Genomic DNA, 15,426 nt, shown 5'->3' on the forward strand with positions numbered 1-15,426 from the left:
ATAACATTTTGACATTTTTGATCATCCGACTTTTAACTTTTAGTTGAATTAATTTATGTATTTATTAGCCTTGGGATTTTAAATCACATGTGCTGACTCTAGGAATATTCACTTGAAATGGTAGAAATAGCAAAATATAAATAAACCTAGTATTTTTACATTGGTGGGTGGGTGGTTTTTTTGATTTTTAAATAGGTCTTATAACTTGCTATACAGCACTTTATAAGCTTTTCATCTTCCAGAGGGGTTTCAGATTGTCCATGTCCAGAAACATCAGTGCCTTTTCGTAAATCAGAGAGTGATCGTGGGAGCCTGCAATGGTACCAGCCAGAACCAGCAGTGGCTGTGGGCTGAGGATGGAAACCTCCTCCATGTTGGATCTGCACTGTGCCTGGGCATCTCCAACTCCTCCGGTGGCCCTTCCCGTGCAGCTGTCCTCACCCCCTGCTCCCAGGCACCCCGATGGACCTGCTACGAGCAGGAAGGGTTCCTGGAGGTCGAAAATACCTCCTTCTTTCTCAAGAAACAAGGCCCCAAAGTAGTGGTCAAGAAAGGCAGGAAATACCTCCATAGCTGGATGAAAATAATCGTCAACAAGGAGGGGAAAGTGGTCAATGAAAGCCTCTGCTTAAAAGAAGGTGAGCAATTCCTTTCAGAATCAATTCTGAAAGTCCTCCTACTCGATATCTTGTTTTAACACCTCCATGGGAGGTCTACATGCTCAATATATTTCCTATGGAAGATTAATAAGCTACTGTGGATTGTGTGATATCCAATAATAGAAAACATCATCCTCATCATTAGCACCACTGTACTCTATCCCTCGTTCTTCCTTTCTTTCCTTGCTTATTTTACTATTCCAACAAACATTTCTTGAGCCTCTCCTTTGTAAAGACGCTATGATTATGTGCTATTTCATATAGAATTATAGAATAGGCATATACATAGCATATTTGTGTAATGACTATAGTCAATGATTAGGAAATTATTAGGTTTTGCTGACACAGACACTTCTATCCTCTGATAAGAAGGATGACATCATGTGCTTGATAAAACTGGCAAGGAAATAAACTGTGTTTTTGCAAAATTTTTGTGCTAATGTTTAAGGGTAGCTATCTTTTGGAGGTAACATACTTTTTTTGAAACGATAAAAACCCATGTGTGATTTTCACAGGTTTTTCTAATTTGTTGACCAATAATGGACCCAGTTGATGGACACATGTAAAAGACTTGTATGCACATGCACAAACTTCTGGTGCAGTACATAGTTCAATCCTGAGCTAGGAGTTTTTGTTTGTGGAATATTCATGCAGCTTCATTCATTCTCTCTTTAATCATTTTATTGTGAATTCACTCCTGTATTAGAGGTTTGCTTCAGGAATTCACGAAAGATAAAACTAACAGAATCCAAATAAATTTGGCACAAAAGAGCCTTATAAATCACTAGAGAAACTATCTAAAAATGAGGCCTCTCACCAAGGAGATTGAAATTTGTAAAGGTTAAGTAAATTATTCCAGATAAATTAGTAAAAGAGCTATGACTAGAACCTGAATTTCTTTTTTATGAGTCCTAATTAGTTATACATGACAGTAGAAAGCTCTTTGATTCATTGTACACAAATGTAGTGGAATTTTTCACTTCTCTGGGTGTACATGAAGTAGAGTCACACCATTTGTGCAAAATATATGCTTCATGGATTTGTGCATCATCCTTGTGCAGGGGTCATGCTAATCTTCTCTGTATCATTCCAATTTTCGTATATGTGCTGCCAAAGCAAGCACTAGAAACTGAATTTCTTGACTCCTTGTCCACTCTACGTTCTCTTATATCAGTGGTTCCAAAATGCTTGACAAGACACATTTGCCCAACTGGTTGCATGACAAACCCCATTGGAAGGAAAGGGAGGATTTATTAAAAATACAAATTACTGGGCTGGGAAGGATTTATTAAAATACAAATTACTGGGCTGGGGTTGTAGCTCAGTGGTAGAGGGCTTACCTAGAATGTGTGCGGCACTGGGTTCGAATCTCAGCACTGCATATAAATAAATAAATAGATAGATAAGTAAAGGTCCATTGAGAACTGAAAAATTAAAAAATTACAGATTACTAGTATTCCTTTCCATTATTTCTTCCTCTACAACCACCTCCAAGATTCTGTATCAGGAAATCTGAATTTATACAATGTCTTTTAAAAAGATCCCCAGGTAGTGTGGGTCCATAATCCTACTTGAAGATCCCCATCTGTTGTACCCTTAAATCTTTTACCTAGCTGCTCAGTTTTGAGGCTGATGTGTGTTTTTCTACCATGCCAGTCTTTGGACAGTTTCCTATCACTCATTCATTTCATAAATTAAATAAGCATTACAGTTGAATGCAGTGGACTCCTCTACAATGGCAGTTGAGAGTTAAGAGTTCCAGTTCCTATATATTTCTAGCTATGCAAAGAAGATAAAAAATATAAAAGTCAATCTGAAAATTTAACTTTATCAAAGAATATATAGCATATAACCCAGATTCATACAATTCCTTTCCTGTTGTTCATTTATCGAAGACTGTCTCAAACAACACAGAAACATTGAAAATGTTCAAGTTGTACTGCTAACACAGGAAGTGAGATTCATCCCCAACTCTTAATCAATCCTTAGCAGAAGGTTCATTATTTGGGAGCTTAATAAAGGAGATATTGATCTAGTGGAGAGTTATTCAAGACAAAAGAATCCATGGACAAATTCTCTTCTTTGACCCTCATACAAAATATGTCTTCATAAGTGAAGTGCATATAATAAGCATTTGCACTACCCACTGTACACACCATGTCCACAACATGACTAGAAATGTGTGTTGAAAGAACAACAGATTTATAGAAAATGAAAAAATTTAAATTTTCATGATAGCAGTATAAAAAATATTATATTTGAATACACATAAGTAGAATATATGCTTTAACACAATTATAAGCTAACAGACACACTTTTCTGCTCTACCTTAAACTTGGCATTGATAGCAGATTAAGAATGGTATTTGGCATAGCATAAAATATTATATTTCCATAGTATGAAAGTTTACCAATTTGCTAGAGAAAACAATGTGAAAGATTAACCAAAACACACTTATATGTTTGCAATGAATATTCCAAATATCTATTTTTTAAGTTGATAACTAAATACTGCAATCTAAGGCAGCATAAATATGCATGTTGTTCATCCATAGGATTTGAATTATTTTATACATTCTTCAACAAAAGAAAGTATACTATAAAGGTAAAAATCTGAACCATATATTTATATTTGTTTCACAAAGAAAACATTCATAGTTTCATTCAAACATCCAAGTAATATTTATCAAACAATTACTATATGCCAGAGCTTGTGCTAGTAACTGACAACCCTACACCATTGATTCTCAACCCAAGTTTCATATTAGAATTACAATGATAGGGGCTGGGGCTGTGGCTAAGGGGTAGTGCACTTGCCTAGCATATGTGAGGCACTGGGTTCAATTCTCAACAACATCTATAAATTAAAAAATGAAGGTCTATCAACAACTAAAAAATAAAAATTTAAATAAAAAAAAGAATTACAATGATAGCTTTTAAATAATACTAATGCGTAGTCTCCCTCCTGTAGGCCAATTAAATCAGGCATTGTATTTTTCAAAAGTTTCTTAGGTGATTCCAATGTGCAGCCACATTTGAAAATCATTAATTATATCTTACTCCTTAGAGTAATGAGGAGGTCAGATAAGTAAATAGGCAATTACAATAAAGTGCAAAAAGAAGAAAGAACCCCTCTTTCCAATGTCTATCCGTGTCACTATATCACATTAAGCACCCATTCTTCATGATGCCCCTCCTAACCCCAGCGCTAAGGATTGAACCCTGAGCCTTTGTGTGAGCTAGGAAAGTGCTCTGCCACGCCCCCAACCCCTAAGCACTTATTCTTTTTTTAAAAAAATTTCAACTATAGGTCAGTGGTAGAATGGTTGCCTAGCTGGCATAAAGCCTTGGGGTTTGATCCCCAGCACACACACACACACACACACACACACACACACACACACAAATATATATATCAAGGATAATTTACAGGTGCATATGTTTTAAAAGTCTTTTGAGGGTCCACTAAGTTTTATCATAATTCACCTATCTCCATTCTCATAAGTAAGAGTGTGCTACTTTCCTTTTCCTTTATTCAGTCCTCTATAACAAATTAAATTGAACAGACTTCAAAAATAGGTTAAAATTCAATTAAAAAGATACTCTTGGTTTTTTTTTTCAGATGAGCACTTATACTAGAATAGATATTTCAAATAATCTTAACTTACTCTAGTGATTTTCTATTTGTTTTTCTGTGCTGGGATTGGAACCCAGAACTTGTGTATTCGAGGCCAGCCTCTACCACAGGGCTACACGAGCTGAGCAGTTTTTTTTGCTACAAGAATGTAAAATGGGTTTTGGATTTTTTTATTTTTTAATTTTTTTTACATAGTTCATATTTCTTTAAAATAGCATATTAATAGAACAAATAAAACAACAGAATAAAATTTAATAGGACCTAATGAATAAGAATTTAATAAAAAAAACAAAAAACAAAAAAAAAAACAAAAAAAAAAAAGAATTTAATAAAATAGAATATGTGGGTTGTATGGAACCAGGGATACCTGTACGTGACAGAGACCAATTTAAAGAAAAGATGGGATTGAGATATTTACCATTTCCTCTGAAATTCAAGTACTCTTAAGGAATACACTGCATATTTTGGACAAAGAAAGACTGTTCTGGCAGACAGACTCTTAAAAAAACAAAGCAGTATGGTTTAATCATTTTTTATAAAAATCAGAGCCCTAAACTTCTCATTCTGAGTAATAAGAATGATAATAAAAGAATTGTCTCCAAGATGCCAACTAATCTAGCTAAAAATTGAGAAATATCATTCTTCCCATATATTCTTTTTCAACCAGACACCAAATATTCAAATATTTAGAAACATTCACGCTATCAGTTCACAGAAGATAGTCATCAATAATGCAATAAGATCTATTTGATAGCACTGAATTTTCATATAACCACACAGTTGACTTTTTTTTTTTTTTTTTGGTTAAGAAGCACTCTTTCTTCCAGAATGAAAATGCACTCTGAGGTCTAAATCTCTAACTGTGAACTCTTAAAATATAATATCATAAAGGGAAGACATCCTGCTTAGCTTAACCTTAATAAGTTAAAAAGAACATTATACAGGCCTACATTTTAGGATGTACTTGTACATTAGTGTATTCTAGGAAAGTTCACTTGAAATTTGATTTTTAAAAAATTATTTCCCCATCACCTAGTCTCTTATATAACATAAGAGATACAGGGGGAAAAAACTGAAAAAGTAAATTGCAATGCTATAAGCCTATTGAAAACAGAGATCATACACTAAATTTTTATGAAGTAGTCCCCCACCTTATTATTCATGGGTAATATATTCCAAGACCCCCAGTTGATGCCTCAAACTATAGATCATATCAAACCCTATGTATACCACTTTTTTCTTATACATACATACAAATGATAGTTTAATTTATAAACTAGGCACAATGAAAGATTAACAATAATAACTAATAATAAATTAGAAAAATTACAACAATACACTGTACTAAAACTTATGTGAATATGGTCTCTCCCTCTCTCTTAATACCTTATTGTACTTTCATTGCTTCACTTAAAGAAAGCACTTTACAGCTTCTCTTTGGTATACCCAAATTCTATTGTTGCAGCTCAGGGCCATTATTTGGTAAAATAAGGGTTACTTGAACACAAGCACTGTGATACCACAACCATTTATCTAATAACCAAGATGGCTACTATATTACTAATGGGCAGGTAGCATATACAATGTGGATATCCTAGATAAATAAACAATTCAAGTCCTGGGTGGGGTGAAGTGGTAAACCTTGAAATTTCATCACACTACTCATAATGGTGCACAATTTAAAACTTACAAATTAGGACTTTCCCATTTAATATTTTCAGACTGTAGTAACTTGAGGAAAGTGAAACCATTAATAATGTATGACTTTAAAGCTAGTCTTGTCATTCATGCTCAACAAATCCTGATTCAACGAAGGAATGTTTCAACTTCTGGAAAGTGTTGAGTGGGGGAAACAATAAAGAAATAATAAAGGTTTAAGGAGGAATGCTACATTGAAATCATGACTATTACCTTTGTCTTCTATCCAATCCACATAGGAGTTTTAAACTCACAGAGCCATCAAAACTTACAGTTGTATCTATTCCAGCAAGGAGTAGAATGGCCTCATAAGATTATACATTAAATATATTTTATATATTATAAAACTCTGAAGTTTTATAGATCTACCTTATGAGGAAAACAAGTCATCATTTGACCTCCATATCTATATGGGAAACAGGGAGATTTACTTTAAGAAACTTACTAGTTTGCAAGTAAACCTAAGCAAATAATCTTTAGCATGGGAAACGAAAACATTCTAAACTTAAAACTGTCTTCAACAACACCAGCACAAATTCTGTATCAGTTAGAGTATATGGATGTAGTTCTAGAACTTCCAGGTAAAGGGTGCAAAATTCTACACACGGTTTATATACATTTTCCAAGAGATGTCAAGTATCCTTACATTTTTAAAAAGCTGGATGGATTTCTGAAATTGTTATTTTCACTCAAATGCTTCATATTGTACAAAGAGGAATATTGAATATAAAATGTCAGTCAACCAAACAACATTAATTTAGTACTCAGTACACATTCACTCATTTCTCGTGTTTATCCAAAAGCAGTCAAATTTTCAACTGTCCTTGAATGACTGAGCTGAAGAAATCACTAAAAAGGATTTTGCTGATGCAGTAAGCCATATTGTTGGAAGGCTCCATATAACTAACTGCTGGTTAAAATAATTGTTCAATTGTAGTATTTTAGGTGAAAGGATAAAATGCATAAGCATTATAAAAGATAAGCAGTCATGTACACTTTGGGAGAAAAGGTTTTGGAAGAAATTATTTGTGTTAGTGCCTGGCAGAAATGTTTGTGAATAGAGAGTTTGTGGGGAATAACAAAAAAAGACAGGAAGTGACTTGTGTATATACATTTGGGCCAAGTTGGCTGTCGCAAACATTTAAGGGTTTGTTTTCTCTTTGCATCATCAACATGGGCCTTGTAATGACCATTATTTTCATATAATCTTTGAAAATAATATCATCTATGGTTATTTATATGACCATTGAAAAATAGTTGACACATTATCAGAATTCCCCAACCATTTTCAGCCTGAGACCTATTAATGTGGATTCTGGGCTTTGGGGGTGATTTTTGTTTGTTTGTTTTGTTTGATTTTTTTGGCTCTGTGAGCACTTTCCACCATTTAAAAAAATATAAAGTAATTTAATAGATTTTCATAATCTATTAAATGCATTTTTCCTGATGCATGAAAAAAAATAAAACATTTTTCTTTCACTCTGAAGTTTCATCCTCCAGATGATTTACTCACTTTTAAATGCATATTAAATTTGGTATCTTCCTACAGAATAATAAGTACCAATATAGTTAAAATTTTCTATCTCCAAAATGAATTTAATTCAAGTTATTCTGTTTTCAACATGCTTTAAAGTTATTTGTATCATTTAAAGAAGAGAAGCTAACAAATCATGTATCATTTTTATTGTCATTCTATCAGAAAGTTTCATTTTTATTATAATTATTTCTGAAACACAGCACTTAATTAAACAAATACATACTTCTCTCTCTCTCTCTCTCTCTCTCTCTCTCTCTCTCTCTATATATATATATATATATATATATATATACACATACACACACATACACTGCTCTTTTTAAAAATGTGTTCAAGCTAGGTGTGGTGGCTCACATCTGTAATTCCAGCAATTTGGGAGGCTGAGACAGGAGAATCACAAGTTCAAGACCAGCCTCAGCAACTTAGTGAGAACCTATCTCAAAATTAAAAAAAAATTAAAAATACTGAGGATGTGACTCAGGGGTAAAATACCCCTAGGTTAAATCTCCAGTACCAAAAAATAAAACATATATATAAAAATAAAATAAAAATGTGTTAGAAAGATGCAGCTGTTGCACATCATTTCATAGGTGATATTATTTGCAATTTACGTGCTAAAACTTTTTAGATTGGAAGCAGGATGGTCCACTTTGCCTTGAATTGTGTTCTAATTTTGTTATTTATGTGAAAACAATGTAGTAGCAGTGGTACAATAAAGCTTTAAAAATAGCTTTAACATATTGTTCCATTGTGTAAGGACTTTTCTTTGTATTTGTCAAAACTGCTCTTTCTTGAACAGTGAGACATATATACGCTTTTAAAGAACATCAGAAGAATTTATAGACACTAAAGTATCCAAAGATCTACTATCTTTAGTATAAATTCATACATCTATTTCAAGGAAGAATTCAGAAGACAGAAAAATAAACTTGTTTTGATAGCTATGTATATTCCTATAACAGATTTTCTTTCCTTTCATCTATTTTATACAATTATTCAATACCCAGATAAGAAGTCTTAAGAATTCCACTATGACTAAAGCCATACACTTAGAATCACCCAAGAAACTTGTTAGAAAGGCAGGTTTTGGGTCCCACATCAAATCTACTGAATCACAATTTCTAGAGGGGGTTCCAAGGCAAACAGGTACCAGAGGTGAGTCTGATTCCTACCAACATTTGCAAAGAGTGGCTTTAAAATTCACAAAGTAAGTTAAGGCCAAGATTTATTTCTGGGGGCTTTTTAAATAGCATAAGTAAGTTAAAAACACAGACACAAAATGAAGAGGTACTGGACCTGAGTATTTTGTAGTTTCTTTCTCTGGAAAAAAAATAAAAGGAGGGGTAGTCTAAAATGGAAAATGGACATGTTTGGTTTGAGGTGTTTTAAAAATATATGGAGAAGGTTAATTAAAGACAATTACAGGAGACTGAATTTTTCCCCATAAGATAGCCAAAAGCTACACACAGTGGTAAGATAAGCTGTGTTATTTGTAGAAACTGTGAGACTGTTTTGATCATTTATCTAATTTTGAGAGAGTCCAGTTTCACCCACTGAATTAATTATGTAAGTTAGTTAAAAACAAAGTTCTTAGGACAAAAACTTACCAACTACTCCTTAGTGAAGAAGAGTAAGCATAGGTTGCCATATGAAGGAATGTAATTGCAGGCTTGGTATTTGGAACCATTTCTTTTTTGTCCTAACCCCATAATTAAAATTTTTTTAAGGACCTAAGAGCTAAAATTGTCATAGGTAGTAGTCATCTCAGAGAATTAGCATTGGCCAAAGCTCAAATCACCAAAATGCTGATCTTCATATACATAAAGCTTTATATCCCCACAATAGGTAAAGGTCTATTTAAGGGAACATTCAAGCACCTAACTCAGTTAACTGCAAAATTAAGATTGCTTCTTGGAGTTTGTTGTAAAGGAACCTCACTAATAATATGGTTGAGTATGTCATGTAGAAAACACCTCAAGGATCAATCTGTCAGTCTATATCCAGAGCAACTGATCCAGGCACAAAGACAGTGATAGTTGTACATGATTTAGAAGAAAAAAGACAGAAACTAAAATGAACATCTAGAAGTCTTTCATAGCCTAGACCTAGTAGATATGCAACTAGAGTTAATATACCTGAATTATATATGCAGTGCCCAGTTACATCTGAGTTTCAGATAAGTGATCATTTTTAGTATATTTGAAATATACAATATGTCATGTAATCTTTGTAGTATTGTCTATTTGGAATACACTAAACACACTGAGTTATACTAAAGAATTATTGATTGCTTATCTGAAACTCTAATTTAACTGTGTGTCACTTATTTTTATTAGCTAAATCTGTCAACCCTCTGTACAAGGCACTTTGCTCAACCCTCTGCATTTCAAAGGAAGCATGCTTAATAGCTATGATTATTTTATTATCTTTTAGGAGAATTGCTTGTGTGTGTGTGTGTATAAATGTATTTATTCTTTTATATATATATACTGGAGATTGAACCTTTAGGGGGCCTTAAGTACTAAACTGTATCCCCACACTTTTTTTTTTTTTGAGAGAGAGGGTCTCAAAATAAGTTTCTTAGGGTCTTACTAAGTTGCTAAGGCTAGCCTTGAACTTGTAATCCTTCTGCCACAGCCTTCCAATTGGCTGGGATCACAGGTGAGCCTCACCATGCTGGCTATTTATATCTTATTAAATTGTTAAAAGCAGCTTTGCTGTGAGAATCCTCTTTTTGTAGTCATCCTCCTATTTACATACCTTATCATATGAAATAGATTAGTCCATTGAAACTGGGATGAAAAGAAATGAGGCTTAAAGGTGATCAATAAGAGAACAGAACATTAATTAATGTTAAATGTTAAAGTGATAATTAATTATTTCTTTAGGAGACCTTCACCTAGCACATAGTAGTTGCTTTATAAATATGAATGAACCAATAAAGGAATAGTAAAAACTAGAATCTTTTATCTGCCAGTCTTTAAGCCAAAACTATTCAGTTATGGTTATCATAATTTGATAATATTTTGTGGGTTCTTATATTCCTGAAAACTCACCATTGATGGGATCAAAGGAAACATCTAAACATATCACCTTAGCCCATAATTTATAGAATTTTCCAGGGATTCATATTGTAGGATTGTGTTCTAAAGTCTTGCCATACAAAGGGCATCCAAAGACTAACATCATCAGCATCACCTTAGAGATTGTTAGAAATGCCGATATTGCATGTTAGCCTATCCCCAAAAGATGGAGGGCCCATTTTTAAATCATGGCTAGGTGAAACTAATTCAGAAAATAATATATATTTTTTAATGTGGGAGGTTTAGCCTTGCAAAGCAAAGCTGTAAATTAACCCTATCAGCTCATATATTTTAAATCAATTTGCCATGCTTCCAGAAGGTAGATAGCTTAGAAAATACAACAGTTCCATGATGTGGGACTCACTCTATTAGAATTAAAAACAGTTTGCAACAATAGGTACCAAGTAATAGATAGTAATAAGAAGTTCTGGTGTGCTGTTTATTGTTCAGTAGGGTGACCAGAAATAACAATAATGTACAGTACATTTCAGAAAACTGGATTCTACATGGTTTCACCATAAAAAAAGATAAATGTTTGAGGAGCTAGATATGTTTAACCTGATTTAAACATTACACAGCGTTCGAAGGTATTAAAACATCTCTATTATGTGCAATTTTTATATTTGTATGTATCAGTTAAAAAGTAAATTAAATGCTGAATGTGTTGGTGCATGCCTGTAATCCCAGCAACTTGGGAGGTTGAGGCAGGGGAATTGCAAGCTTGAGGCCAGCTTAGCAAGATCCTGAGCAATTTAGCAAGATCCTGTCTCAAACAAATAAAAAAGGACTAGGAATGTAGCTCAGTGGCAAAGCACCCCTGGGTTCAATCTTCAGTACCAAAAAAAGAAATTAATTTATTAATTAAAAACAAAAAATTACATTTAAAAATGTTTGTACTAAAAAGAAAGAAATGTTATTACTCCCCCAAGGAATCCTCAAACTTCACAATGAAGTTAGGCAGATCATTAACAGTGTTCTCAACCTGGTATCTTGTTGAACATTTCCTTTGAAAAGTTGATGAAAATTATGACATTCACCCATAGAAGAAAGGATACACATGTCATATAATCAGAATTTTGCATTGAGTTTTGGAGATTAGTGGACCCCCCAAAAAACCAACCCAGCGATCCTATAGAGATGTTCATGGTAAATTTATTCTGTCTTCTACATGGACCTGGCATTTTTCCCCCCATAGCACAGTTTTCACAACTCTCCCTTCACCATAAAACTTATGGAAGGTGACAGGTGATTGCTGGGACACTGTCATCCACCCAAAGGATCTTTGTTTTTTTTTTTTCCATACAACTCAACTTATCTACATGCCCATTACTGAAGGTGTCTTCTTTTTCTAAGTAAAATTGTTTTTATGTGAAGAATCTATAAATATTTATAGATATGAGAATAATTTTTGTAACTGTCCTTTCTTTACCTCAGCTGGCCTGGGAGCAGAAGTTTCAGTAAGGAGCACTAGAAACATGGCTCCTCCCCAGATCCCCACTACTTTTAATACAGTTCCATATAGCCCGGAGCACCTTATTAGGAACACCACAGAGGCCTTTATCATCAATACTACAGAAAACCACAGCCACAACAGCAGCAAGAAACCTTACCCCAATCTGCATGCAACTGGAATTGCAGATACATCGTGGATACCATCAACTACTTGGCCCTTCTCCAGCACCACTAAAGAGGTAAAAGGTGGGGGTTGAGGTGTGGTTGTGAACAGTCTCAGAATGCCCATGGCCTGAAAAGACTCGCTTTGCTAAAGATGCCACTACTGCAGGGGCAGACCAGGTGCTCTGTGTCTTAACTGCAAATGATACACCAATGCATTTTGCATAATGAGAAAAATCTTTGATATTGAATTGAAATTTCTATATCTTTTTGAGGTGAAGATTATTAGGCCACCATGACATAACTGTCCTACTATAGGTTGGCTACATTTTTTAAACGAAATCAGGGTTCGTGGTCTTCCACATGACTTGAAACCAGGAAATAGGAGTTGAAATCAGTAGCTGGCAGGTGACCTGCACACACGTCATCATCATTTCTGCTGTAAGGGAGAAAAAGGGTCACAAAGCAAAAGCAGATTCAGAAATCACTTTCATGGATTTGGGAACACAAAGATAAGCAACAGTCTCACGCCATTTCCACATCTACACTTTAGAGCATCACCTACTTATGGTCTCTTAGCATGTAAGGTGACAGAGGAGTGAAGTGACTGGGAGTAGTGATGGCAGCACTCATCAATTTGGTTTTGGTTTCCTTTCAGGGTTTGGGGCCACCATTTAGGCAGTGTAATTTTAAAAGATCAGTAAAGATCAGGTATTGGAGCCATGGGTGTAGCTCAGTAGTAGAGCACATGCTTAGCATGTGTGTGGACCCGTGTTCTATTCCTAGCTCTGGAAAAAAAAAAAAAAAAAGTTCAGGTTTCACTTGGCAGTGTTCAGCTGTTTCCTAGTAAGCAACTCAAATAATTCAAACAATTAAATTAAATTAAATTAAAAAGCCCAACACTATTCAAATGGCATAACATTTACTTAGTGCTCTGGTTTCTTTTGCATTGGGTAGAATCTAATAATACATGTGATTCCCAGTTAGTGAGCACATACTTCGTTATTGATCACGGAACAACTATAGCCAGTACCTTGAACAACTCATGGGATTTTGTTTTTATTTATTTATTTTATTACCATAAATCTTCCCTGTGAACTAGTTCTCTTTGTCACTGAAGAGAAGTTAGGAAAGCCCCATTTAACTTCTTGGAAACTCTTTACATCAGCTTTGCAACCCAGCATTCAATCTTTATCCATTAACAAAAATATCCACTTCAGGAATCCAAACTCTAATTTTGACTTAAAGATTAGCCTCTACTCCATCATTTTACCCAGTTTGGACTTAAAGTAAGGAAAGGGTAACATGTCCAGAGTCTCTCACTTTCCACCTAGACTTTTACCTACCTATCCTAGTTCGGTAATTATGGGTTCAGATCTGTCTAGGCTTGGAAAGTGGGAAAGGAAGACAGGAAATGGGAGCAGGAGAGCTATGACTTAAGGCTACCATCATGAACTGGCACTGAGCTCTCCCTAATTCTCCAGCTCCTGTTCCCTTTCAGCCACTAATGTAAGCGAGAGATTCACCACTTACTTTTGAAAATGAATGCTTGTTGGTGGAACACCTCCTTATTTTGGCTGAATGTGCTTCAATCAAAACTTCCATACTACCATTAATTTACAGAGTATTCATTTACATCTGAGCTTAATTATACATAACACTACAGAAAAAAAAATAAATGTATCAAAAAAGAAACATATTGATTAAAAACTAGCATAGATACATCTGCTAGAACACTAAAAAGTTGTCTTTTCCCAAAGAGATTATTTCCCATTTTTGCCCAGGTTTGACCGTTGTGAAACACAGAGAGAGTTTTGAGACTTGGCCAGGCTCTGCCAGAAACACCTTCTACAGAGCTCTAATGCAGGCACACCACCCCTTGGGCCCACCCAGCCCTGTATTACAGAGCTCAACTGATTCAGCCCCCAAGCTGGATTTGTAGCTTTGGATCATGGCAAAAGCACCGGAGATTTTTAAAAGCCCTTTTCTAGAATGAAATCCATTGCAGTGCTTATATGAGCTCCCTGATGGAGTACCAGAATGGATATAAAGCCAGTTATCTCATGTTCCAGTTTTTTGTTTGTTTTGTTTTTTCAGGTTTTTTTGTTTGTTTGTTTGGGGGTTTTTGTTTTGTTTTGTTTTTATTGTTGTTGTTTGTTTGTTTTGTTTTTTGGATGGGGAGGAGGCTCAGGCAAAATCTTGACAATGTCCTGGGAAGCTGGGGTAGAAATATGTACTCTTTCCAAAGACAGTTTCTACAATTGCAACTTCCCAGGACTCTTAAAGCATAGTCTAGGCATCCCTGCTAACTTAGCAGGAGCATTTACTATATAACAGTCATTATACACAGCTGTAGTTGGTTGTACTTTGAAAAGTTAAAATGAGTCACTTAGGGTAGGAAATGCTTGTCCTTTGAAAACAATTTCAAAAAGTACTCTAGGCACCTATAAAAGTATAAAAGAGGAGTAAAAGCATCATACTTAATTGCTTAAAATTATGTAAAAAGAACATCTCTCTGTGTTGTTTTCTTTATCATACAGCACCTGGTTTGTGAGGATTTTGCACTGACTTGTTCTCATTGAACTCTGGGTTGGGGTGTTCTATTATTGGGTGAGGACAGGAAAAATCTGAATATGAGTCTTGGGAGGTTAGAGACTGTATTTACTTGGCTTTGTATTTCTAGCACCTAAACAATTGCATAATAATTACTAAATGTTTGCGAAAAGAAAGGAAATGTATGGAATGGAGTGGAGTGTGAGGCGCATGACATAGAATGGAATGAAGTGAAATGGAATGAAATGGATGGGACGGGATGGGATGGAGTGGAATGGAATGAAGTGGAATGGAATAGAACAAAATGGAAGGAATAGAATGGAACCGAAAAGAATGGAGTAAGACGGAATGGGAAGAATGAAAACAATTGCTGGGAACTGAGTGGAATGAAGTGGTATGGTGGGGCCCCTCTTGACCACTTAGGTAGCAAAGGGCTCATTTACTGACAATGTCTATGTGTCATGGTCTTGAGCAGCCATGTTTCATATTGTCTAATTTTTAAAAAAAAAAATTCTTTTATTTGTTTATTTTTTATGTGGTGCTGAGGATCAAACCCAGTGCCTCATGCTGCTAGGCAAGCACACTACCACTGAGCCGCAACCCCAGCCCTGTCTAATTGTTTTGAAGCTTGTGTTTATCTAGTGTT

At 34.8% G+C, this 15,426-nt stretch overlaps 1 protein-coding gene and 1 non-coding gene across 3 annotated transcripts in view; one reads left to right on the plus strand and one right to left on the minus strand.

Annotated features, from left to right (window-relative positions):
* Ptprb (protein tyrosine phosphatase receptor type B) overlaps positions 1 to 15,426 on the plus strand; it is a 117,369-nt gene that overhangs the window by 1,269 nt on the left and 100,674 nt on the right. For both annotated transcript variants that reach the window (XM_048805106.1, XM_015483010.2), the window contains exons 2-3: positions 243 to 638; positions 12,048 to 12,304. In XM_048805106.1, the coding sequence (XP_048661063.1) occupies positions 243 to 638; positions 12,048 to 12,304 (653 nt within the window). The remainder of the gene's footprint in view (positions 1 to 242; positions 639 to 12,047; positions 12,305 to 15,426) is intronic.
* Positions 1,680 to 1,782, minus strand: LOC125618209. The gene has a single exon (XR_007349466.1). It is a non-coding gene; the product is annotated as a U6 spliceosomal RNA (small nuclear RNA).

The sequence above is a fragment of the Marmota marmota genome, unplaced genomic scaffold, assembly GCF_001458135.2.
Source record: "Marmota marmota marmota unplaced genomic scaffold, marMar, whole genome shotgun sequence".
In the NCBI taxonomy this organism is placed as follows: domain Eukaryota; kingdom Metazoa; phylum Chordata; class Mammalia; order Rodentia; family Sciuridae; genus Marmota; species Marmota marmota.